The sequence below is a fragment of the Heterodontus francisci genome, chromosome 2, assembly GCF_036365525.1.
Source record: "Heterodontus francisci isolate sHetFra1 chromosome 2, sHetFra1.hap1, whole genome shotgun sequence".
Lineage (NCBI taxonomy): Eukaryota > Metazoa > Chordata > Chondrichthyes > Heterodontiformes > Heterodontidae > Heterodontus > Heterodontus francisci.
In genome coordinates, this window is record NC_090372.1 from 156,852,394 (window position 1) to 156,879,167 (window position 26,774).

General features: G+C 41.5%; 1 protein-coding gene across 1 annotated transcript in view; it reads right to left on the reverse strand.

Annotated features, from left to right (window-relative positions):
• LOC137347775 (sorcin-like) overlaps positions 1-26,774 on the reverse strand; it is a 43,918-nt gene that overhangs the window by 7,589 nt on the left and 9,555 nt on the right. Inside the window, exons 2-4 of the mRNA XM_068012739.1 lie at positions 18,885-19,049; positions 7,058-7,127; positions 2,771-2,814 (exon numbers count right to left, since the gene is read on the reverse strand). Of these exons, the coding sequence (XP_067868840.1) occupies positions 2,771-2,814; positions 7,058-7,127; positions 18,885-19,049 (279 nt within the window). The remainder of the gene's footprint in view (positions 1-2,770; positions 2,815-7,057; positions 7,128-18,884; positions 19,050-26,774) is intronic.

Below are 26,774 nucleotides of genomic sequence, written 5' to 3' on the forward strand. Positions count from 1 at the left end.
GTTTTCACAGCAAAGCAACCTCAATTGTGGAATGTGATCCCAAAGCACAAATAAAAATCCTTAAATCCAATATAATGAAAAGGAATTTAAAACTAATTTGCTCATCTTAAAGTCGTCACCTTGATCATATGACTGTTCGGGACAGTTTCTAAGTTGTACATTTTGTTGTGTTCAGTTGTCAGCTTTCTTGGGACTGTGCCAACGTTTTTGATGCAGTTTGCCACTTTCACTGTTTTGTAGATTAGCATCAGCTATCATTTGATGGGATTCCTGGCTTTGACAAGAACTGTAGGCTGCAGATTCCTGCTTATAAAAGAACTGCAAAAGAAGTAGATTGCATTTTGCCTGTGCTACAGTTTCGGAACTCTGTGGAATGAAGAAACCCCCACCTTGCAAGGCTAGCGTGGCACTGTGACATTTCCAACAAACTCTGGATGTGGAGAGCGCTGCGTGTGGGAAGGTGTAAAGTATGTTTAAATTCATGTTCTGATTTTTAAAAAAAAGGAGTAAATATATTTAATTCATGTTTTGACTGGAAAGACTGTAAAATATATGTTTAAAGTAATTTATGAAAAGATTTTTATGGAAAGGATTGTTTTTAGTAGTTTTTAAAAATATGTTTTGTTTAAAAAGTTCTGTACAGTTGCAAAAGGATGCTGAAACAGCATCAGAAAGTCTGGAGAGACACACAAAAGAAATCAAATTAAGCCAGGTTAGGAAAAAAAGGTATCAGAATTGTATCAGGTCAGGAAGGGGAAACAGGTGCAGAGCTGCAAAGAATGTGCAGTTGGCACATAGGCAGCTCTGAAAAAAAAAAGATATAAAAGCAGGGTCCTTAGGACCACAGTTCACACAAGCACAGGCAGAAGCACCAGAACATTCAGGAGAAGAACAACTCACAAAGCAGCCACAGCAGAAGACAACATCACCTGTGTCCAGGTAGCTTCGAGGAGCAAGGATCAAAAGCAATTTGTCTACTATTGCCTATTGTTAAGTATTTTCTTTAAGTATTTGTTTAATAAATTCTGTTAGCTTGTTGCACCAAAACCATCATTTCCCTTTTTGTCTTATCCAAGAACTCAGCTAAAGTCAAGCAGCCTTACATGTACAGATGTTCACAGTACAAAAAGGTTTGAAGACAGACAACTGCAGATTGCTCCATACTTATATTTAACCACCGACTTCAGTGGGTAAAGGTGGCCTGTTTAGTCAGCTTTTTATAATAAATACCACTTGAAACCAGAAAGCTCCCTTTTTTTTTTTGTTTTAGAGATCATTTTCATGGTTTGCTGCAACAGTGAAATTTACAATTTAAATGTGGAATTCACAGTTCTTAAAATGATGGGACCATGAAATTTCTAAAATTTGATAGAGAACTTGGTAGGGCCCTACTATTGCACAGGGGAAGATTCGCAATCTTGCAATTTGCCATAGTGTGTTAGCCGAGTCAGCATTTGATTAAGCACCTGAGGGGAACCAGTGCTGTTGTACTGTGTTGGTGTGCTATTGCCTTTGCACCATATTTAACTAGGAATGAAAGATTGACATTTGCAGTATAAAACTCATTCTCCGTATCTAAAGAGGTTTTGGATCTTGTTTTATTTTTTTTTAAAAATCATGACATCAACACAGCACTTGTGATTGTATACCTCTGGACCTAGTAAGGAAACAAATGAGAAATTTCAGTGGCGGAGCTTATCACAAATTCAAGTGGAAGTTATTTTTTTTTTAATTCATTCATTGAATGTGGGTGCCATTGGCAAGGCCAGTATATAAAGGCCATCCCTAATTTCCCCTCGAGGTGGTGATGTGGAGCTGTCTTCTTGAGCCGCTGCAGTCCACATGGTGTAGGTATATCCATGGTACTGTTAGGAAGGGAGTTAGAGGATTTTGACCCAGGTGACAGTGAAGGAACGACGATACAGTTCCAAGTCAGGATGGTGAATGACTCAGAGGGGAGCTTGCAAGTGGTGGTGTTCCCATGTGGCCCCTGCCCTTGTTCTTCTAGATAGTAGGGGTTGCAGGTTTGGAAGGTGATATTGAAGAAATCTTGGCAAGTTATCATAGAATCATTATGGCACAGAAGGAGGTATTCAGTCCATCAAGTCCATGCAGATCCTTGACAGCAATCTAGTCTGTCCCATAACCCCAGTCTACCTGCATAGCCCTACAAGTTTACTTAACTCAAGTACCCATCCAATTTCCTTCTGAAATCATTGATCATCTCCGCTTTCATCACCCTCGTAGGCAGCGTGTTCCAGGTTATTACCACTTGCTGCGTAAAAATGCTCTTTCTTACAGCCCCCAAGTATGTCTTGCCAAAAACCTCAAGTCCCTGTCCCCTAGTCCTTTTACCGTCAGCTAACTGGAATAGCTTTTGTCTACCTTATCTTAACCGGTCATAATCTTGTACACCTCTAACAAATCTCCCCACAACTTCCTTTGGCGGGCCTGTCCTGCAGGCATCTGGAGGATGATAGAGGAGACAGAGTTCGAGGAGTCACAGCTTGTATGCTATAGGGAGGGGTAAGGGAACACCTTCGGAAAAAATTAAAACCTAGCTAATGGAAACCTTAAACATTGTTCCTCTTAAATTTTCCAGCATCTGCAAATGATTTGGATTATCTTTTGTAATAAAAACAATGACAGCTGAAAACTCAACTATCTTCCTACTAGGAAGTTCAACTTCAATCTCAAAGCAGACATGACTACTCGTTTTTAAAAATGTGTAATTCTGTAGTAAATTAACTTTTGTAATTAAAAAGGATACATCTAACATGGAAATCATTAGCCTGCAGGTCTCCATGCTGAATGCTGTAGAAAGAAAATAGGTTAGAACGCCCCACAAAATTTACAATATAAATCACCTTTGAAAAGGTGTGTTCTGTAGTAAAAATGGTTTAACTGTCTGCACCAGAGCTGTTGATCACACATACACTTAAACAATTTATGTTGCTCCCCCATGGGCATTGCAGCATTCTTGAACCTAGGGTTCTCCAAGCTCTGTTATGAAAAAGAGCTATTTATATAGTGGCTTTCACCTCCGGTCATACCAAAGTACATAACAGCTAATTAAGTACTTTTGAAGTGTAGTCACTATTGTAATGTAGGAAACAGGCCAATCAATTTGGGTACAACAAACTCCCAGAAACAGTGATCAGATAATCTGTTTTAGTGATGTTGGGTTGAGGGATAAATATTGGAACACCAAGCTCGAAATTCAACTAGTGGGTTTGCTGGGGATAAAAATAATTATGCCATTTGAATACTCATAGCATGGGCATGGGGGAGTAAATGGAAAAAGGAAGATGTTTTGAAAGAATCACAGCCAGTAGTTAAAAAAAAAGTTATACAACAACTCTACAAGGCACAAAGTTACAGATGTTCATGATTCATTATGAATCTGCATGGCATGATTAAGGACAAGCAGCAAATCTGAAATGTAAACTTTGCACTAAGAGCAAACCCACTAACATGATGGATTTGTTGTTAACAATATGCAGCCAACATGTTCTAAATATTAATTCTAATAAAAGGTGGCCTCTTCGCAGTCCTTTCCACCTGCTCAAATTCTGGAATGAGACAAACTTTAAGCCTTCTGACTCACAGGTGAGCTTGCTATCAAATGAGTAAGATAAAGGGGAGCATGCTGACATCCTGTACTTGGATTTCCAGAAGGCATTTGACAAGGTGCCACATAAAAAGGTTATTGTGCAAAGTCGGAGCTCATGGTGTAGATGGTAACATATTAGCATGGATAGAAGTTTGGCTGGCTTACAGAAAACAAAGCATGCATAAAATGAGTCCTCGTCTGAGTGGCAGAATGTGACGAGTGCAATCCTGCAGGGGTCTGTGCTGGGGCCTCAACTTTGTTTTTTTTTTACAATTTAGATCATTGACTTAGATGAGGGGAGAGATGGCATGGCAGCTAAAATGTGCAGATAACACAGATAGGCAGGAAAGTATGTTGTGAAGAGGACATAAGGAGTTTGTAGACCAATATAGATAGGTTCAGCGAGTGGGCCAAAATCTGGCAGATGGAGTATAATGTGGGAAAATGTGAAGTTGTTCACTTTGGCAGGAAGAATAAAAAAGCAGAGCAAAAGAAACCTAGAAAATTGGAGCAGGAGGAGATTCAGCCCTTCAAGCCTGCTCCGCCGTTTATTATGATCATGGCTGATCATCCAACTCAGTAACCTGTTCCCACTTTCCCCCCATATCCTTTGATCCCTTTTGCCCCAAGAGCTATATCTAACTCCTTGAAAACATACAATGTTTTGGCCTCAACTGCTTTGTGGTAGCGAATTCTACAGGCTCACCACTCTGGATGAAGAAATTTCTCCTCATCTCAGTCCTGAAAGGTTTACCCGTATCCTTAGACTATGACCCTTGGTTCTGGAGTCCCCCACCATCAGGAACATCCTTCCTGCATCTACCCTGTCAAGTCCTGTTACAATTTTAGGTTTCTGAGATTCCCCCCTCACTCTTCTCAACTCCAGTGAATATAATCCTAACTGAATCAATCTCTCCTCATATGTCAGTCCCGCCATCCCAGGAATCAGTCTGGTAAACCTTCGCTGCACTTCCGCTATAGCAAGAACATCCTTCCTCAGATAAAAGGAGACCAAAACTGCACACAATATTCCAGGTGCAGCCTCACCAAGGCCCTGTATAATTGCAGCAAGACATCCCTTCTCCTGTACGCGAATCCTCTCGCTATGAAGGCCAACATACAGTTTGTTTTTTTAAAACCACCTGTTGGACCTGCATGCTTACCTTCAGCGACTGGTGTACAAGAACACCCAGGTCTCGTTGCATATTCCCCACTCAGATAATAATTTGTTTTCCTGTTTTTTCTACCAAAGTGGATAACCTCACATTTATCCACACTATACTGCATCTGCCATGCACTTGCCCACTCACTCTTGTCCAAATCACCCTGAAGCCTCTCTGCATCCTCCTCACAACTCACTCAGTTTTGTGTCATCTACAAATTTGGAGATGTTACATGAAGTTCCCTCATCTAAATCATTAATATATAGTGAATATCTGGGGTCCTAGCACCAATCCTTGCAGTACCCCACTAGTCACTGCCTGCCATTTGGAAAAAGACCCATTTACCCCTACACTTTATTTCCTGTCTGCTAACCAATTTTCTATCCATCGCTATACACTACCCCCAATCCCATGCGCTTCAATTTTACACGCTAATCTCTTATGTGGGACTTTGTCGAAAACCTTCTGAAAGTCCAAATAAATCACATCCACTGGCTCCTCTTCCTGATCAACTCTACTAGTTACATCCTCGAAGAATTCTAGTAGATTTGTCAAGCATGATTTCTCTTTTGTAAACCGATGCTGACTCTGTCCGATTCTACCACTGTTCTCCAAGTGCTCTGCTATAAAATCTTTGATAATGGACTCTAGAATTTTCCCCACTACTAGCGTCAGGCTGACTGGTCTATAATTCCCCGCTTTCTCTCTACCTCCCTTTTTAAATAATGGGGTTACATTAGTTACCCTCCAATCTGTAGGAACTGTTCGAGTCTATAGAATCTTGGAAGATGATCACCAATGCATCCACTATTCCCAGGGCCACTTCCTTAAGTACTCTGAGATGCAGACCATCAGGCCCTGAGGATTGAAGGCCGATAAATCCCATCAAGTTCCCCAACACCATTTCTCTACTAATACTGATTTTCCTTCAGTTCTTCTCACTAAACCTGGTGTTCGCCAACATTTCTGGTATGATATTTGTTTCCTCCTTTGTGACGGCAGAACCAAAGTATGCATTTACTTGAACAGAGGACAACTGCAGAATTCCGAGGTGCATGAGTCACAAAAAGTTAATATGCAGGTACAGCAAGTAAAAAAAAAACTAATGGAATGCTATCCTTTATTACAAGAGGAGTTGAAAATAAAAGTAAGGATGTTCTGCTTCAGTTATACGGGACATTGGTGAGACCACATCTCGAAAACGGTGTGCAGTTTTGGTCTCCTTATTTAAAAGGAAGGACGTAAATGTGAAGGAGGCAGCTCAGAGGAGGTTTACTAGATTGATACCTGGAACTAGCGGGTTGTCTTATGAGGAAAGGTTGGACAGACTGGGCTTGTTTTCACTGGAGTTTAGAAGAGTGAAGGGAAACTTGATTGAAGTTTAAGATTCTGAACAATCTTGACAAGGTGGATGTGGAAAGAATGTTTCCTCTTGTGGGCAAGTCCAGAACTAGGGGGGGCACTGTTTTACAATTAGGGGGCCGCCCTTTTAGGACAGATGAGAAGAAATATTTTGTGAGGGGTGTGCAACTTTGGAATGCTCTGCCTCAGAAGGCAGTGGAGGCAGAGGTTAGTGACTATTTTTAAAAGGTGGAGGTAGATAGATTGTTAGGCAAGGGAATCAAGGGTTATCGGGGGGTAGATGGGAGCATGGAATTCGAAGCACAAACAGATCAGCCATGATCTTATTGAATGGCAGAGCAGGCCTGAGGTGGCGAATGGCCTACTTATGCTCCAAAATCATTTGTTCATATGACAAAGTAATTTAGACTATAGAGCAAGTTTGCTTGACAAAATATGAAGTCTTTGCATAGGAGAGAAATTGAAAAAAAATTACAATTAGCCCATTAGCAAAAAATATACAATGGTAATGCTTGAAAGATTTCCATTTTATAGTGTCCATATTTTCCTTTATAAATATATGGCATAAAAAAAGGTCAGGCAGAGTCAATTGGAACAAGGAAAGATATTACACAAAAATTGTCACTTGTGGTTACTGAGTACAGAAAGGAGATTTCTACTGCAAGGCCAACAAGCAAGCTGCAGCCTCTCTTAACCCATTGCAATCTGACAGCTCCCGATTTTGCGAGCCATTCATAGTCTACACACAAGGAACAAGGATCCAGCCAACATACTGTCCAACAATTTGTTCCACAAATAGAAATGGCTGAAAACATTTCGGATTTTGTTTTCCCCACAGATTTTTGGACTGGATGAGCGTATTATGCAGAATACTGAAATAATAATCTGTCAGTGTGTTTTATAAATATTTACAACTCACGTTTGTAGCTGCCACTGATGCCAGATTGAGTAAGACATCTCTGAAGTTCCTCAGCATCTATGTGACCATCCTACAAGAAAAGCTGCATATCAACATGAAAAATGACAACACTGGTATAAGGCCCAGGGCCTACGGTTAGTGCCAGACTAGAAGATATTCAACAGGAGTTTGACACATTAATAGGATTGTAGGTTGAATATAATAGTCTATAAACATGACTTAAGATTATTGCTCTAAAAGAGAAAATTAAAAAAATTAGTGGGAGGGGTAATTCATTGCTTCACCTGTGATTACAGTATCAAGTGATGCTAAATCAGCAAGTATATTTGAAAATAAATTAAACATGTCACACTAACACAGACAGGAATAATGTTTGTTCGCCAAGATCAGGTCTCCCCTGAAGTTAATTTTGCAATGAACAACTATACAGGAAGTTGCTCTTTATATTTATAGTCCACCTTCTGAACAAGACCATTAGAATGGTTGAAATACCATAACACAATAACCACCAAAAGGCAGAAAGTGGACTTGCACCCAAAAACAGGCAGGCAAATCAGAGCAGCAGTCACACTGCACCAGTCTGTACTTACACAAGGCCCTTGCCAAATACTGCACTATGCCCCTTCTGCATTTAATCAATGAGCTGCAGTGCCAATCAGGTATCCAGAAGCTGATCAGAGAGCATTGGATGAGCAGAAATTTCCTTCAATTAAAATATTGGCGAGACCAAAAGGCTGGAATTTTATTTTGGGCAAGAGGCCACCCACCAGCCAAAAAGTCAGGGGCAACCCTGCCTCAGTCAGGCCTGGGAGCTACGCTCTGATTTCATATGGCCTTGTAATCACTGGAGTTTAGAAGAGTGAGGGGGCACTTGATTGAAGTACACAAGATCCTGAACAGTCATGACAAGGTAGATGTGGGAGACCAAAACTAGGGGGCATGTTTTTAAAATTAGGGGTTGCCCTTTTAGGACACAGATGAGGAGAAATGTTTTCTCTGACAGTTATGCGACTTTGGAACTCTCTGCCTCAAGAGGGTGGTGGAGGCAGGGTCATTGAATATTTGAGGCGGGGTAGATGATTTCCTTGCCTAACAAGAAATTAAATAAAAGGTTATTCATAAGGGTAGATGGGAGTGCGGAATTTGAGACACAAACAGATCAGCCATGATCTTATTGAATGGCGGAGCAGGCTCGAGGGGCCAAATGGCCTCCTCCTACTCCAAGTTTGTAAGTTCGTAAGTCGACTCTGGTGGGACTTCCACCTTTGAGGCAGAAAGTCCCATCTCCAACAGCTGCTGGCCAGTGGGCCGACAGCTCTCAGTTCCAGCAGCATCACCGGGAGCGACGGCCGCTGCTGGGACTGCACCCAGCTTCAGCAGCAAGGAGGACACCAGCCCTGAGGAAAAAAAAAGGTAAGTTTGTGGAGCCTTGCCGAGGCATGTTGGGGTGGGAAGAAAAAAAAAAGTCGCTTCAGGAGGGTGGGGCCCTCCATGGGCATAGGGTGCATCCTACAGCTGGTAATATACCAGCAGTGGCGGCTGAAGGCCCTTAAGTGGCAGTTAATTGGCCACTGCAGGGCCTCGACCGGCCTGGGGCAGGTGGGCTACTTCCCGCCATTGCCCCTGGTAAAATTGTAGCGGGTGCGGAAAGACGTTGGGGAACGGCACCCTTTGCCTCCCACTCAATTTGAGACATCTCTCCCTTCCTTTCCCCACTCCCCACCCCCTTCCTGTGGGGAGCCATAAAAGTCCAGCCAAAAGGAACAAATTTCTCAATACACAACACACATCAGTAATAAAAACTCATGTGAAATATGTTGCAACAGCTTCAATTTTTAAAAATCTCTGACATTTAGATAAAAGCAAAATGCAGGAAATACTCAACTGGTCTGGCAGCATCTGTGGAGAGAGAAGGAGAGTTAATGTTCCAGCTCAGTGACCTTTCACTAGAACTGGCATGGTTAAACATGCAATAGGTTTTAAGCAAATAAAGCAGGAGTGGGGAAAAAAAAAAACACGAACAAAAGGGAAGGTGTTGATAGGACAGGGGGCCGGAGAGATTAACTGACAAGGAGGACATGGGGCAAAGGCAAAGAGAGAGTGTGCTAATTGGTGCGATGAAAGACAAAGCATTAGTGCAGAGAGGATGCTAAACAACAGAATAATGAACAACCATAGCCAAAAACGCAAACATGAAAGCATCTGTGGAGACACATGGTTTAAAGAAAATAAAAGGGCCAGTCATGCTCTGAAATTATTGAACACAATGTTCAGTCTGGTAGGCTGTAGCGTGCCCAAATCGGCAAATGAGCTGCTGTTCCTCGAGCTGGCATCGATGTTTACTGGAACACTGCAGCAAGCCCAGGACAGAGATGGGGGCATGAGAGCAGGTGGGGGGGGGGGGTGGATTGTGTTGAAATGGCAAGTGACCAGAAGCTCGAGGTGACATTTTCAGACTGAGTGGAGATGTTCAGCAAAGCTGTCACCCAATCAGCGTTTGGTCGCCACAGTGTAGAGGAGACCGCATTGTGAACAGTAAATACAGTATACTAAATTGAAAGTACAAGTAAAAATCGCTGCTTCACCTGAAAAGGAGGGTTTGGGGCAGACAGACAGAAAAAGGCCAGGTATCACACCTCCTGCGATTGCATGGGGAGGTGGATGAGGTGTTGGGGGTAAATGGAGGAGTAGACCAGGGTGTCAGAGGGAACGTTTCCTTCAGAATGTGGACAGGGGAGGGGAAAGGGAAGATTTGTTTGGTGGTGGCATCAGGGTGGAGGTAGCGGAGGATGATCCGCTGGATGTGGATGTTGCTGGGGCAGCGTGTGAGGAAAAGGGGAACCCTGTTGCGGTTCTGGGAGGGAGGGAAAGGAGAGAGGCCAGAAGTGCAGGAAATGGGCTGGACACAGTCGAGGGCCTTGTCAACCACAGTGTGGGGGTGGGGGCGGGGTGGAAAAAGGGAGGAATCCTTGGTTGAGGAAAAAAAAAAGACATCAGAAGTGCTGTTGTGGAAGGTTGCATCATCAGAGCAGATGCGTTGGAGTCGGAGAAACTGGGAGAATGGAATGGAGTCCATATAGGAGGCAGGGTGTGAAGTGCAGTCGAGGTAGCTTTGGGAGTCGCTGGGCTTATAAATGAATATTAGTGGTCTATCCCCAGAGAAGTCAAGGAACAGAAGGGAAGCCCTTCACATTTACATTTAGTTTACTTTTGAAATTGGGTGAAAAAAGTTCTGTTGATCTTAAAATATGGGTAAAAACTGTACTCCCCATATTAGCAGAAATGGTTAAGAATTTTATTTTTCACAATAAATACAAAATGCATGCACTATTTTTCAGTTAATCGTTATTCAATGGCAGTGTTATGCAATGGCAAAAAAATTTCAAAAAAAAAAGGTACAGCAAATAAACTTAAGGGCTACGATACAAAAATCTTAAAGCTGGAGGACATGTTAACGAACCTATGAAAAAAGCATATTGAATACTAGGTTTTACAAATCATGGTACTGAATATAAAAGCAAAGAGCAATGCTACATTTCCACCGCAGTCAGTATATTGCACCCAGTGTCCTACTTTTGGAAAAATGTCAAGTCCATACAGAGGGTACATAGGTATACAGACGACAGCATGGGGAAAAAAAAGACTTCAGTTATGAGGAGATGAGAACATTTGGAGAACTGATGGAGGCATTCAAAAATCAAAAAAGGTTTTGACAAGGTTAAAAGTGCTTTTTTAATTGAGGAATCATGTGTTAGAATTGTGCAGATGGATTCATTTAAGACTGAAGAGATTCCATGGATGTCGTTTTCTTTTAAGTCAACGGAAGGACTTTAGGACTTGAAGTTTCAGTTTAAAAACATTTACTGGGTTTCACATGTCTTCAGCTAAATAAAACAACAGGTGCCTTCTGACTATGGGAAGTGTTTACAAAAGAAGTCAAGATTTATGGTGCTCAAGAGTGAGCTTCATTTTTGAAGACTGTTTTGAGTTTGTAGCCTGAAGAAAACCCAGCTTGTCTTTCCTGCACCTCTCTGGAGAGACACTGAAAACTCCAATGTGAGAGCGCTAAAACCCGATACTGCATTTCTCCAGAGAAGCTTCTGGAAAGCCGGCCAGATTAATTCTCAGCACCGCCTGAAAAGAACAGCTCCAGAAAAAGATCCTAGGCGACCTGTCCATACATATTTGAGACGCCAGAATAAAGGTTCCAAAAATTTTTCCTTCATGTGTAGTGACCCAAACAATGGCTAAACAGGTTCCATTGTCAGAGGTCAAATTGGCAACACAGACAGATAACTGGATATCTGAAACCTTCTTTGGGAATTTGGATAATCTAAAGGAAATGTTCAACAAGTCTTCTCTGATCAAGGCTCAGCGATCCAGATTTAAGTATAAACGGCAAAACTGGCTCCAACAGAAGCTGAGGCAAAGGGAGTTCCGGTAGGCTACCATGTTAAAAATGGGATCCTAATGAGGAAGTGCAGACTTCCTTACAGACCTGCAGATGAAGATAGTGGTACTGTCCAAGTATCACCAAGAAATATTAAGGATAGCCCATGAAATACATATGGCGGGACATATGGGTATTGGAAGACCCATTCACAGGTAAGTCAACATTTTTACTAGCCAAGTCATTACAAGGGCGTGATGCAGTTTTGTAAAATGTGCCGCACTGTGGGAAAACCACAACCTGCCATAAAACGGGCACCTTTAAATTCCCATACCAATTTTTGGGGAACCGTTTAGTAGGGTGTTGGTAAACTGTGTGGGACTGGTACCAAAAACAAAAGCAGGACACCAATATATACTCACCATCATAGATATGGTGACTCGGTTCCCAGAGGCTATTCCCTTGAGAAGGTAGTGGTAGAGAAGTTAACTTAGTTGCTCACTAGATATCAATTACCAATTGAGATTCAGTTGATCAAGGTTCCAATTTTATGTCTAAAGTTTTTCAGCAAGTTATGAGTAATCTGGGTATGACAGTTAAAGTCCTCAGCATACCACCCACAGACACAAGAGGCTTTGGAATGGTACCATCAGACCCTCAAAATGATGGTCAGGACAGACGGTCATGAATATCCCCATGATTGGGAGAAAGGGTTAGAATTTATTTTGGTTGCCACCAAGGATTCACATAATGAGTCTACCAGCTTTAGTCCTTTCGAATTAGTTTAGATGTGAGGCAGGAGGTCCTCTAAAACTAATCAAAGAAAGGTTTTTTTTTGTTTTTAAAGAAGAGGGATGAACGTTCAATGTTCGATTATGCATCAGCGTTCCAAGAGCAGCTCACAAGAGCCTGCAAAGTGGCTCAGGAACACCTGAAAACTTCCCAATCATGAAGAAAATGGGCAGATAAGCATGCCAAGAGCCGAACACTTCAACCAGGGGATGAAGCGTTAGTAATACTGTCTTCCCAGGGTGATCCACTGAAAGCACAGTTCAGTGGTCCATAGAAAGTGGTCAAAAGAATTGGTAAAGTAAATTATTTGATTGACACCCCAGATTGCTGGAAAAAAAAGTATTGCTGGGAGGATGATAAGCAAGCACAGGTATGTCAGGTAGTAAGGACACTGAAGGATGAAAAGGCATAGTGAGGATGAGGCAAAAGGAGGCCGAGACTGATCAACTGGCATGAGCATCACCTGCTCTCTAACTCTGAAGTAATTCCTGGTTAAAGTAACCAGCATTTTCAACATTGTCAGACAATTCCCAAATTGAACCTCCTACTATCCAGTTAGCCAACACTGAATTGTTGGGGAGACAGACACTATGCTTTCATATTTAGATGCAGAACAACAAGACCCAACAAGGCTAAGAACAGCATTTAAAAGGAGTCTCATGTTCGAGTTCTGATGAAAGGTCACGGACCTGAAACTTTAACTCTGCTTCTCTCTCCACAAATTCTCCCAGACCTGCTGAGTATTTCCAACACTGTTTTTATTTCAGATTTCCAGCATCTGCAGTTTTTTTTTTTGAAAAATAAAAGCAAAAAAGAGTCTGTAGGGACAAACCAGGATGTACAATCTTAGCTATACATGTGGATGTAGGGAAATCCTCTTCCATAAAACAGCTCAAGTCCAGACAACCAGATCCAGGTGAAAGGAGAGATCCAATACATGTTGGAAAGCCACCTAATTGAACCCAGTCAAAACAGCTAGAGTTCTCCAGTGGTGTTAGTGCCTAAACCTGATGGTTCAACTAGATTTCGCATAGACTACAGAAAGGTTAATGCAGTAACAAAGGCAGACTCCTACCCAATTCTTCACTTGGAAGACCGGATTGGCAGAGTGGGCAGTGCCATCCATGTTCCTTATAAAATTGGATTTGTTAAAGAAATACTGGCAGGCTCCTTTAATACCCTGAGCTAAAGAAATACCAGCCTTTGTCACACTAGACAGTCTTTTCCAATGCAGAGTGATACCATTTGGGTTAAAAAAAAAAAGCCCCAGCAACTTTCCAGAGACTAATGAATCAAGTGATAACCAGTGTTCCCAACTCTATGCTTTACCTGGACGAAGGGCTGGTATACAGTGATACTTGGAAGGACCACTTGGAACAACTAGAAGCTCCATTTTAAAAATTACAGTCGGCTGATTTGGTGATAAACCTTGCCAAAAGTGAATTTGCAAAAGCACGGGTAACCTACCTCAGGCTTATAGTAGGGAAAGGACTAGGTGTTGCCAAAAACAGTAAAAGTACAAGCATTGATAGGGTTCCCCTCCCTCAAGACTAAGTGAGAAATCATGAGGTTTTTGGGGATGTATGGTTTTTACCGCAAGTTTGTACCAAATTTTATTATAGCTGCTCCACTGACTGATGTGCTACAAAAAAAAACACTACCTTGGCAGGAGAGTGCCAAGATTCTTTTGAGGGGCTGAAAGCCATTTTGATTAATGAACCAACATTGGCTGTCCCAAATTTCACCAAGCCCTGCAAGGTAGCAATTGATGCTGGTGACCTGGGGGTCAGGCAGTCCTGTTACAAGACGACAAATCAGGCATAGAAAGGCCACTGGGATACTTTTCCAAAAAGCTAAAATCAACACCAAAAAAAAAAAGATACTCAGTGGAAAAAGAAACCCTGGGCTTACTACTAGCTCTTAAGCATTTTGAAGTACATGTCTGCCACGACTACAGAAACACACTGGTATATACAGATCATAACCACCTAGTCTTTGTGGAAAAATTCAAAAACCAGAATGCCAGGCTATTCTGATGGAGTTTACTATTGCAGCCTTATTGATTAACGATTATCCACATTGCGGCAAAGAAAGAAATTACTGATGCTTTGTCTAGAATTTAACTTTGCTTTGAGTTATCCAAGTACAAAGAAGGTACAAAGCAGAACTATATTAGTTACAGGAAAAGAGTAACTGAGAATGGAGTATGTAAATGTGTTTTAATATTTTGTTTTTTTTCCCCTCCACATTTTTAAGGAAATGTATTTAAAAATGGCATTTCATTCCTTCAAGGATGAAGGCGTTATGAAAGTGTTTCTATATTTTTAAGGATTCATGTGTTCGAATTTTGGTGATGGATTAAGATGGAAGAGATTCCATGGATGCATTTTATTTAAAGGTCAAAGATGCCAGAATAAAAGGGACAACTGAGATCATTCCATATCTTCTTTTCCTTCAAGAATTAACAAGTATTTGGCCAAAGTATTCTTTTCTATTGTTTTTTTTGCAGAGATCTCTGTAGAGAAAATTTCTTTGTCTAACCAGTGTGTGCCTGCGCGCTGGGTATATAGATGGGAATATCTATTTACATTCATATTTCAAACTGTTAATGCTTTGCATCTTTACTGGATAAGTCTTGTTTTATAATAAAAAAGTAGTATTAATTTGTTAAAGAAACCTGGTTAGTGGATTTTATTCTGGGAAAAAAAAGTGTAGAGTATATGATTGGTCACATTGGTAACTAGGTAAACATTTAAACATATGTTGGACTTTTGGAGAAGTGGAACTACAGAACGACAGTGCACTCCTCCTGCCTCAGTAGCAACAATAGAGAAAAAGAGAGTTCATAAGTTAGTAATTAAAGGGGAAAAATGCAAGATCATGTAAAGAATGAAGGGAAAGGATTGGGAGACTTTTTTTTTTAAAAAACAGAAGCTCGTTAGGGCATGACACATCCTTCTAGAAACAGTCCAAGAAGCAGAATTCATAACAAGTTTAAATCTACAATGGATAGTTGATGAATATTTGAGTGAACAAAACATTCTGGAGAAAGGACAAGGGAATGGAACTGTGGATAGCTCCTTCAAGAGAGCCAGCATAGATGCAATGATCTTCTGTGCTGCAAGATACTCTGGTTCTATAAAAGGAACACAATTATACACACCCCAAGGCAATACCAACAGCCACAAAAATACTTTACATATTATAGTAAGTAAACCCATAGATAGGTGAAAGGTCACTATGCAAGTATCACTATAACCAACTGAGCAATCGGACACTGGGCTGTACGCAATTTCTGGCTTCATCAGGTTTATATGAATGGATGCAGAATTACAGATGAAAGATTCAATGATTGACATGGTTTATAGGCAAGCCTGAAAAAAAAAATTATAGCAACAGGAGTAGGCCCCTTTGGCTTGTTCTGCCATTCTATTACATTATGGATGAACTGTACCTCAACTCCATTTACTTGTCTTTTCTCCATAACCATTATCCTTGCTTAACAAAAATCTGCAGCTCTTATAAATCTCAAATGCCTCAACATCCACAGCCTTTTAATGAAGACCTGCTTCCTGATTTCATATCCTAATTGGCCTTGCCTTAATTTGAAAGGATTATACTCTCTTGTTCTGGATTCCTCCACCAACGGTAATCATTTCTCAGTATCTACCAGATAAAGTCTCTATCATTTTGAAGATCATGGGCTGAATTTTCACTTCAGGGGTGGGAACCAGGACTGTTTCTGGGTCCTAAACCTGCCCTGGGTGGGCAGAAACAAAATCACTCTTTGGGATTTTCACCAGAGCTTCCATTTAAATGGCAGAGATAGGTTCCTTGTCCAATTAATGGCAACAGATGGCCTGTCAAAGCTGGAGGGCCAGAGGCCTGCCAGCTTGAGGGGAGCAACAGCCTGCAAAAAAAAAAATTAACTGAGAGGATGCTTCAACATAGCAGTGCCTTCTCACAAAGCCTTTAAAAAATAAATTAAGACAAAAAAAAAAAGCAGCCAGGCCACTGCTGTGGGGCAGGGAGGGAGTGTATCCTTCTGCAGGGTGGCCTTTGGCTGCACTCCCTTAATGAGCTTAATTGGCTGCCTGCCTCATGGGTGGGGGGGTGGGGGGGGGGGGGGGGGGGGGGGGGGGGTGGCACCCCTGCTGACCCAAACAAACTCACCTTGGCAAACTGACATGCTGGCTGGTGCCAGTATTTTGGCCCTATTTGCCTCCGCTCCTGAGCTTGGCATGTCCTGAAAATTCTTTTACTCATCATTTAGCTTTTTATGCCCCAAAAATGATTTTGATGAAACTGCACTGTAAACCCCAAAGGCCAACAGATCCTTCCTGAGATGCGATGCCCAAAACTAATCTCAGTACTGCAAATCAATCCAACCAAGACCGGATACAAATGAAACATCAGTTCTTTAACTTTTGTATTCTACCTCCCTTGAAATAAAAGGGCAATATTCAATTAGCGGTTTCCATCAACTGGTGCCCTAGCTTTTATTGATCTGTGCACATGGAACACAAATCCATTTGCTTCTCCACAGTCTCACCATGGTCATGCAGGCCCCCACCTGCCAAGCATGAGGCATATTAATTTCACTAATGGCCATTAAATTTCAAACTACTGTTGAAGTGAAGAAAGGACTTGCTTTAAAAAGAAATGGACAGATCCTGGCTGGAAAGACATTTGCATATTAACAGTGTTTGGAAGGACAAAGCAGCCATTCCCTGACACATTCAACCCACAGTGGATCTTTGATCACCAGACAATGAAGGTGCGGGAGCTCACATTCTAGGTGGACTGCTAAGATGGCAGAATACACAAACAGACATGGCCAAACCAGCTAGTCACATGACTAACTTGCTGGACAACCTGAGTTTTTTGAATTTGTACAAACAGTTTGGGCAGAAAGAAGAATGCTCCTGGCTGGCTTGCCACTCCCTCTCCAGTCTGCCTGCTCCTATCTCTTTCTCACAACTCCAAATCCAATGAAGACACATGAACCCCAAGAGAGAAAAGTCTCCGACAGCGAATAAGGCTTAAGAAGAATACAGGGCCCCAAAGATCTACCTGCAATAAAAAAAAAGACACTACACAGTGATTTCTAAGAACCGTAACAAAAAACCTCCTCAGATATTAGCTTAAACTTTTCCTTGTCTCTATCGGCATGTGTGTATCGCATATGCATGCTAGCATGAGCGCACCGTGTATCCATGGGCATTAACCAAATTAGAGTTTAAGTTTAATAAATTTCAACTTTTCTTCTTTAAACCCAAGAAAACCTGCTGGTGCTGGTTTCTTTGCCTTATAATTGGAAAACAGTGAACAAGGATTCACCAAGGGGGAAAGCTAAAAACAGTGCTTTGAAAAATAAAAAAAAAAAATAGGTAAGACCAGGTGAAGGTTGAAAGGAAACCCTAAACCTCTCACCTAGTCGCAACGCCATTAAGTACATACTCTCATTTAGGTTTCTCAGATCGAAGATGGATTACCTAACACTTGCTATAGTTTTTCCCCACTCAAATCTGTCTATGCCCTTTGGAACATCCTCCTCCCATCCACACAACTTGCTATGCCTCCTAATTTATCATCTGCACATTTGGATATACAACTCTCAAACCCTTCATCCAAGTGCTATAAAATAAATAAAAGCTTAAGCCCCAGTACAGATCCCTCGGGAAAATGTGTCATTCTGCCAGAGAAAGTTACCTTTATCCTTACAGTCTCCTTCTCCCAACCAATTGCCAACTCAAACACAGGGAGAGGGGAAGTATTAATGGGATTAGCAGTCTTGAAAGTGGATTTAAAAAAAAAAAAATCACTCGGGCCAGCTGAAATGTACCCGAGGCTGTTAAAAAGCAGCGAGAGGGGAAATAGAGGGTCTAACCATCACTTTCCAATCCTCACTGGATACAGATGTGGTGCCAGAAGATTGGAGGACTAACAACGTTGTACCTCTGTTTAAAAAGGGAGTGAGGGATAGACCGAATAATTACAGGCCAGTCAGTCTAACCTCAGTAGTGGGCAAATTATTGGGATTTATTCTGAGAGACAGGATAAACTATCACTTAGAAAGGCACAGGTTAATCAAGGATAATCAGCATGGATTTGTTAAGGGAAGATCTTGTTTAACCAACTTGATCAAATTTTTTGAATTAGTAACAAGGAAGATAGATAAGGGTAGTGCAGTTGATGTCAAAAGCCTTGCTAAAATTCATAGACCACAAGGTCCCACATGGCAGATTGGTTACAAAAAAAATAAAATCCCATGGGATCTGGGAAATGCAGCAAGGTGGATACAAAATTGGTTCAGTGGCAGGAAACAAAGGGTAATTGTTGACATAAAAACGGTTCTAGAAAACTGTTGAGTACATTCTAGAAATTCACTGCCTTTACTCATTAAGCTGTTATGCTATTCTAGTTCATGCAAAAATCAAAATCTCCCATTGTAACCACATTATAGCAATTTATCAAACAATTCATGAGCTGGATTGGGATCAGACTGTAATTACATACAAAGTTTTTCTCACTGTGATCAGCATTTTTCTTTTAAAAATGCCAATGGTTCCAGTAGGTTTATACTGTATCGGGATGCCTTCACAATCTTACAAATCCAAATTTAATGAATGTAAGTGGACTTACTTGACCAGCCACTGCAGCAAAGTATCCGTAGAGTGGGTCCTGTTGTTGGCCTGGGAATGCTTCATAACCTCCAGCTCCAGGAGCTCCTGGATACCCTGCACCACGAGCCCCAGGATATCCTGCACCACCGGGAGCTCCCGGTGCACCACCATACTGAGAAAATTGCTGAAGAGAACAAAAACAACAGATCAGCCAACATTACGTCAAAAGTATTCAACTGCAAAATTGATGATTTAAAGTGTAGCATTTTATTATGAGGATTTTAAGTGTCAGCGTGTCCCTATAATAGTGTAATTAGTTGAAGCAGTGTGTAGCGTATTCTTTCCTATTTTAGGATAAGGACATACAAAACCAACCCTGCTGCTCTCACCAATTTGTCTCAAGACCTCTACTGCAGTTCCTGTGAACAGTGAGGGAGACTTGAATGAATTTTATAAGATCCTCAACAGTCTTGATAAGGTGGATGTGGAGAGGATGTTTCTTTTGGGGGAGAGTCCAGAACTAGTGGGCACGGTTTTAAAATTAGGGGGTCACCCTTTTAGGACAGATGAGGAGAAATCTTGAGGGTTGTGTAACTTTGGAACACTGCCTCAGAAGGTAGTAGAGGTGGGGGCACTGAATATTTTTAAGGCGGAGGTAGATAGATTCTTGTTAGGCAAGGGAATCGAGGATTATCGGGCACAGATGGGAGTGTGGAATTCAAAACAAACAGATCCGCCATAATCTTATTGAATTGTGGAACAGGCTCGAGGGGCCAAATGATCTACTTCTGCTCCCAATTCGTATGCAGAGGCTGGAGAACATCACCATTCATCCATTCCCTAAATCTGGCCACTGGGTCCAAAAACAACCCACAGTTTGCAAAAAAAGATTTTGCTAATTACAGAAATGGGCAAACAAAACTAGGATTTTCCTAGTTTTGAGGGGAGGAGTCGAAATCTCTGCTACTGACCAGAACACAAATCAAGAGGATTTAATAAGACCACACTTAGAGTTAATGCAATTTAGCACAAGATATGCGCCACATTTTTTTCTGGCTATACACAAATCAATGTTTATAATTTAACCTTGAGAAGAGCATTTTAATGCTGGTCAACTCAATCTGCTTCATGAAATTAGAATTTACAAATCACTTTAGACTTGAATTCAAATGGAAAGTTTAGCAAAAAGTGCACTTAAATAGAAAGTTATTTTTGTCCTTTCTCAGTTACCTCATGCTCATTATCCCTGGCAACAGACCTAATATTACACCTGGTCCTTAACCCATTTCTTGGAGGCCAAGTACCTGTCAGTCTGTGGCCTGTTCACCGCAAGTTGTGAAAAAAAAACCTTACAGCTCCCACCCTTTTGCTAAATATAAATGCATACTTGTGGAACTCATGCTGCAGTTAGTGGTGTGCCTGCATTTACAGGAAGGGTTAAAAGGGCCTGTGAAACTCTAGTGTTAATTCTTCGCACTGTGACGGTTTACTCACATTTCCAGCTAGAAATTGTACCTAGCATTAAGCAACATCAGGCCTTCCCTGATCAATGTACAGATATTTTTTCTGATTACCCCCAAAGTTTGAATTGCATCTGTTTATTTTCAGCATGGTTGGGCCAGAAACTCAATGTTAATGTTGCTGGCCCTTTAAAAGAATACACGAGATTCCCAGTGAGGTTAGACTTACTGAGTTCCACAATTCTACTGGTCTACTTTTAATAAACAGGCTCCATTGTTCCAGTGGAGGCACAGATACGTTAGGCGAGCAAATCATGAAAAGTACTAACCGGCAAATAACACACTGACAGAAATGAGTTGTCCACAGGCAGAATTTAAAAGAAACAAATATAGTGTGGCCTGAAACATCATCTAGAAAACACAACTGTTCTATTGGTGGTGCCTGGCTATGAGTGTTTGGGGCTAACATGGATTACTCAGGTGGAAACTTTAGTGGCTTTTTTTTTGGAGCTAGCCAATCAGAAAGTAAAAGACCCCACAGACACAAAAATTTAAATCTAGCTAAATTCACTTCTTCATACAGGTCTATGGGAGCTGCTATTAATTAATCGATGACCTCGAAAAGTTCTGGCTGAATTCATGCTTGCCAGCTTGATTTTTTAGTATAGGTGTTCTACTGGTACTTATCTTGTTACTTATGCAATTCTGGAACTCTGCTCAACACAAATATCTGCAATTGTCCTGGATGTCTCCAAAGTCTTCAACCAGCTCACTCAAGAAACTGGACACCATCCAGGACGAAGCAGCCCGCTTGACTGTTCGTAGATGGGGTGCCATTCACTCCCTCCACCACCGCACAGTGGCAGCAGCATGTACCATCTACAAGATGCACTGCAGCAACGCACCAAGGCTCCTTAGACAGCACCTTGCAAACCCGCGACCTCTACCAACTAGAAGGACAAGGGCAGCAAATGCATGGGAACACCACCACCTGCAAGTTCCCCTCCAAGTCACACACCATCCTGGCTTGGAACTATCTCGCCGCTCCTTCACTGTTACTGGATCAAAATCCTGGAACTCCCTTCCTAACAGCACTGTGGGTGTACCTACCCCACATGGACTGCAGCAGTTCAAGAAGGCAGCCCACCACCACCTTCTCAAGGGCAATTAGGGATGGGCAATAAATGCTGGCCTGGCCAGCGACGCCCACATCCCATGAAATGAATATTAAAAAAACCATGCACTTCTAAACAAGCGATCATATAGATTCCCACGAAAGCTACATTCACGACTAAAATACAGCTGTTGGCTTGACTTGATTCTTTTACCATTATCATTGTAGGGTCATATCAGCACAGGAGGCAGCCATTTGGCCCACTGAATCCATGCCATCTCTGTAGAGCAATCCACTCCGTCCTATTCCCCCACTCTCCCTGTAGCCCCATAAGTTTGGGGGAAACAGCATCATAATGGAAATGTTGCTGGACTAGTAATCCAGAAGCATGGACTAACACTCCAGAGACATGAATTCAAATGCCACGTTGGTAGCTGGGGAAATTTAAAATTCAATTAATTATTCTGGAATAAGATCCTGTGCTATGAAATACCATGAAACTCTTTCTTCTTTGGCCTCTTTGTCTCGAGACAATGGGTGAGCACCTAGGCGGTGGTCAGTGGTTTGTGGAGCAGAGCCTGGAGTGGCTAGAAAGGCCAATACTAGAGTGACAGACTCTTCCACAGGTGCTGCAGATAAAATTGGTTGTCGGGGCTGTTACACAGTTGGCTCTCTCCTTTTAGTTCTGTCTTTTTTCCTGCCAACTGCCAAGTCTCTTCGACTCGCCACGCTTTAGCCCCTCCTTTATGGATGTCCGCCAGCTCTGGCGATCACTGGCAACTGACTCCCATGACTTGCGATCAATGTCACAGGACTTCATGTCATGTTTGCAGATGTCTTTAAAGAAGAGACCTGGACGGCCGGTGGGTCTGATACCAGCGACAAGCTCACTGTACAATGCGTCCTTGGGGATCCTGCCCTCTGCCATGCGGCTCACATGGCCAAGCCATCTCAAGCACTGCTAGCTCAGTAGGGTGTATATGCTGGGGATGTTGGCCGCCTCGAGGATTTCTGTGTTGGAGATACGGTCCTGCCACCTGATGCCAAGGATTCTCCAGAGGCAGCGAAGATGGAATGAATTGAAACGTCACTCTTGGCTGACATATGATGTCCAGGCCTCGCTGCCGTAGAGCGAGGTTTCATTTTCCTTCACCCTATGAAACTACTGAATTGCCGTAAAAAACCCAACTGGTTCACTAATGACCTTCAGTGAAGAAAACCTGCCATCCTTACCCAGTCTTGCCTACATGTGATTCCAAACGCACAGCAATGTGGTTGACTCTTAATTGCCCTCTGAAGGGCCTAGCAAGCCACTCAGTTGTAGGTGGCTCAACACCACCTGCTAAAGGGCAAATAAGGATGGCCAATAAATGCTGGCTTTTCCAGTGACTGGAAAGACTGAATTTTTAAACAATCCTTCAAGTGCCCCTCCAATTTCCTTTTGAAACCATTCATGGTCTCTGCTTCCACCAGCCTTGCAGGCACAGAGTTCCAGGTCATTACCACTGTAAAAAAAAAAAAAATTCACATCGCCCCTACATCTCTTGCCCAAATCCTGAAATTTATGTCCCCTAATCCTTGTACAATCATCCAATGGGAACAGCTTTTCTTTGGGTGTACAAGATTGAGAGGTTAAAATAAGGTAAACAATCTCCCTTCAATCTCCTTTGCGCCAAGGAGAACAATCCCAGCTTCTCCAACCTAATCTTGTAGCTAAACTCCCTCAATCCCTGGAACCATTGTCAATCGTTCTCTGCACTCTCTCAAGGACCCTCGCATCCTTCCTGATGTGTGACGACCAGAATTGGACACAATGCTCCAATTGTGGCCTAACCGGAGCTTTGTAAAGGTTCAGCATCATTTCCCTTATTTTCACTCAATACCTCGGTTTAAAGCCCAAAATTCCATACGCTTTTCCAACTACTCTCAATATATCCTGCCACATTCAAACATCTATACACATGAACCCCCAGGTCCCTCTGTCCCTGTACACTCCTTGGAGCTATTGCCTGTCCTTAACCCTTCTACCAAAATGCATCAGCTCACATTTCTCTGTATTAAATGCCATCTGTCACTTGTCTGCCCATTCTATCCTATTTATGTCCTGTTGCATTTGATTTGCATCATCCTCACTGTTTGCCACACCTCCAAGTTTGGCATCATTGGCAAATTTTGAAATTTTACTCTGCATTCCAATATCCAAGTCATTTAAAGATTTATCAAAAAAGCAGTAGTTCTAGCACTAACCCTTGGGGAATACCAATCTTTAAACATTCTCTGGTCTGAAAAACAACCATTTGCCATGACTCTGTTTTCTGTCCTTAAGCCATTTTTTAAAATCCAAGCTGACACAAACTCTCCTATTCCAGGAGCCCTCAAATTTTGTTAACCAGCCTTTTATGTGGTAATTTGTCAAACACTTTAAAATCCATACAGACAAAATCCATTGCTTTCCCTTCATCAACCCTGTTACTGCATTAAAAAAAAAATCAAGATTAGTCAAACACGATCTGCCTTTTAGAAATCTGTGCTGACTCTCCCTAATTTACTCAAAACCTCCAAGCTCCTGTTGATTTCCCCTCCCCCCCACCGATTGTTTTGAAAACCCTACCCACCACTGATGTTTAACAGAGTTACCCAACAGTCGTGACCTCATCTACTCATCATCCGTTTATGTTGATCCAGTACTACATTAATACAGAAAAAAAAACACATTCGGTGCTCTCAACCTCCATTCCTCCAGCAGTGCAATAGTTGATCTCCACATCTTAACATCCTGTGTGGCCCTCTGATGGTGCAATGATCTTCAGAGACAGTTTCATTATACTACTCACATCTAATCAACAACTGTGAGCGCTTCCCTTTGATGGGTACCCTTAAATCCTTTATCAAATCTTTTGCCTCATTTCCTCTGACTTTATGTGGCATTCCTCTTCTTACTTAGTTTTCAGGCTCTTGAAAAGGAAACAAAAATTTAATCACCTAAGCAATATCTCCTGATTTACCATCTTCTCTTACTCATTTCCATTTTCGTGCTGGCCTGCACTATGGGTCTTATCCTTTCTCTTTGGCTCAAGAATAAAAAATACACCAACTGCTCCTCTCCTCTGCACCTCATTACCTCTGTGGAGGCAGTGTTTATGTAGATATCCCCCACTTTCAATGACTTACAGCTTGACATACATGTAGGAGATATTGTTATTACACAGTAAATTATAATCTGGAATCACTGGACAAAAAAGTGCAATGGCAACAGATTTGATGGCAACTTTCAAAAGACTAGATAAATACTTGAAGTGGAACAAACTGCAGCACTATGGGGAATGAGACTAACTAGATGGCCCTTTCAAAGAGCCAGAACATGCAAGACGGGCCAAATGGCCTCCTCTGATGCAAGATTCTGTGCATGTATTACTATATGTTGGAGGATTTCAATGACAGTTCTCTAGCACATTGCTCAAGTGCCTTTTCTGCATGTCCAAGTCTAGATGATGACAGTAGTATCAGGTTGTTTGATTAGTGCTCACTAATGTAGCTTGATCTAAATCATTACCTGATGTAGGGCATTGAAATGCTGGAGCTAACTGCAGACTCAGAACATCCAGGATCATAAGGCTTACTATACCAAACCTTGTAGGACATCTGTCTTCCTGAGCCAGAGGGCTAGCAACCAAATTGGTGTGATAAGGCACTGTAATTCAGCTAATGCATAGTAAATAACAGCATTTCCAGAAAGTAGTTTCACTTCATCTTTGTTTTGTGGTTGCGGTATCTGCTTTTGGTGAGAAAGCAAGCTGGTTAACCAGCTTTAATGCTCAACTGTATAGCAAGTTACTTTATAGTATTCACCAACTGAAAAAGAGCAGACTACCCCCATTTTAACTGATTGCGATTGTCCTGTCAGCTCCTCAATCATAGCTCGGTTCATGAGTGAAGCCAATGTTTGCATCACTACAGTCAGTCCTGCGTCCATATAGTATATAATGACAGATTAAATTAAAAAGGGACTAACTGGATGAGCTCATCAATAAATGCAAGTCTCTCGTAAGCAAAATGATTCACAAGTTTCACATCTAAAATGTTGTGCTCAGTGTTCCATCTTATTCTCCCTTTACAGCTTTTAGGTCAGTAAGCATGTACTGGCGTAGTTGTGAATTCAAGTCCATGTGTATCATGTAAATCGTGTTTCAAATGCATTTAAAAAAAAAAAATAGACAAAAAGGATCACATGCAATCATTGACAAGTCCACTGTGTTCATCTTAATTTACTGCAAAAGACAATTTCACTCAAGTTTCCTCAACATTTTACTTCAAATCGCCAAGCAGGTCTTATTATCCTTTTTTTTAAAAAAAATAGATGGGAATATTCCCAATTACAACATTCAAATTGAAGATGTTAAAAAAAAAGCCTGAGTTATGAATAAGCCTAGATTTCTGGCACATGTAATTCTAGCTGCCATTAGAATATTGCACAGTTAAGAAAATAAACAGGAGCAGAAATAGGCCATCTGGCCCTTCGAGCCTGTTTCACCGTTCAATAAAGGTCATGGCTGATCTTCTGCTTCAACTCCACCTTCATAAACTATTCCCATATCCCTCAATTCCCTGGTAATTACAAGAAGTCTCACTCCATTTCCTATGAAAGCTGCTTTCCTCTCCGTTAAAGTGAATAAAAATTCTGCCCAATTTAAAAATCAGCTTTTTCCTGCAAAAGTCCCCATTTAAAAATAGCACCATTCTCTTACTTTGTACATTCCTTTCTAGCCCTTTTGCACATGTATCCAAATATAGTATAATTTATATAAACTACACATCTGCTTGAAAATTAATGTGTTTGTGCTTCTGAAATTTCTTGCACATATTTAAAATGGAGAACTCCACCCACACACTTTTCAAGGTAAGCATATGCTTACAGCAACACAAAAAAATTGTTTATGTTGTGGATTAACTATTCACTCATGGTACAATATGTAAATCTACAAAAAAGATATAAATATTTAGCTACAAGTAGTTACTATTGAGAGCTTGCAGACCAAAGATATGGTTACCAACAGAAAGGGTGAAAACCTTGGTCACAAATATATATTTATACATACAAATGGAGACAGTTTTCAATTTCTTTTGCTCAATAAACGAAAACCTCTGCTGCTTTATAGCATGCTTCACATGCAGCAGCATGGAGGACTTGGCTATGGGACTAGACAGACAGATAAATGGCCTGCCATTTCTTTACAAAAAGGAGGGCATCCCAATAGCCAACTATAGTAGTATTCGAGGAGGTACCTACACAGCTAGGACAATGCATTTGCGCAAGTAACCTTATGAAAAATTCTCT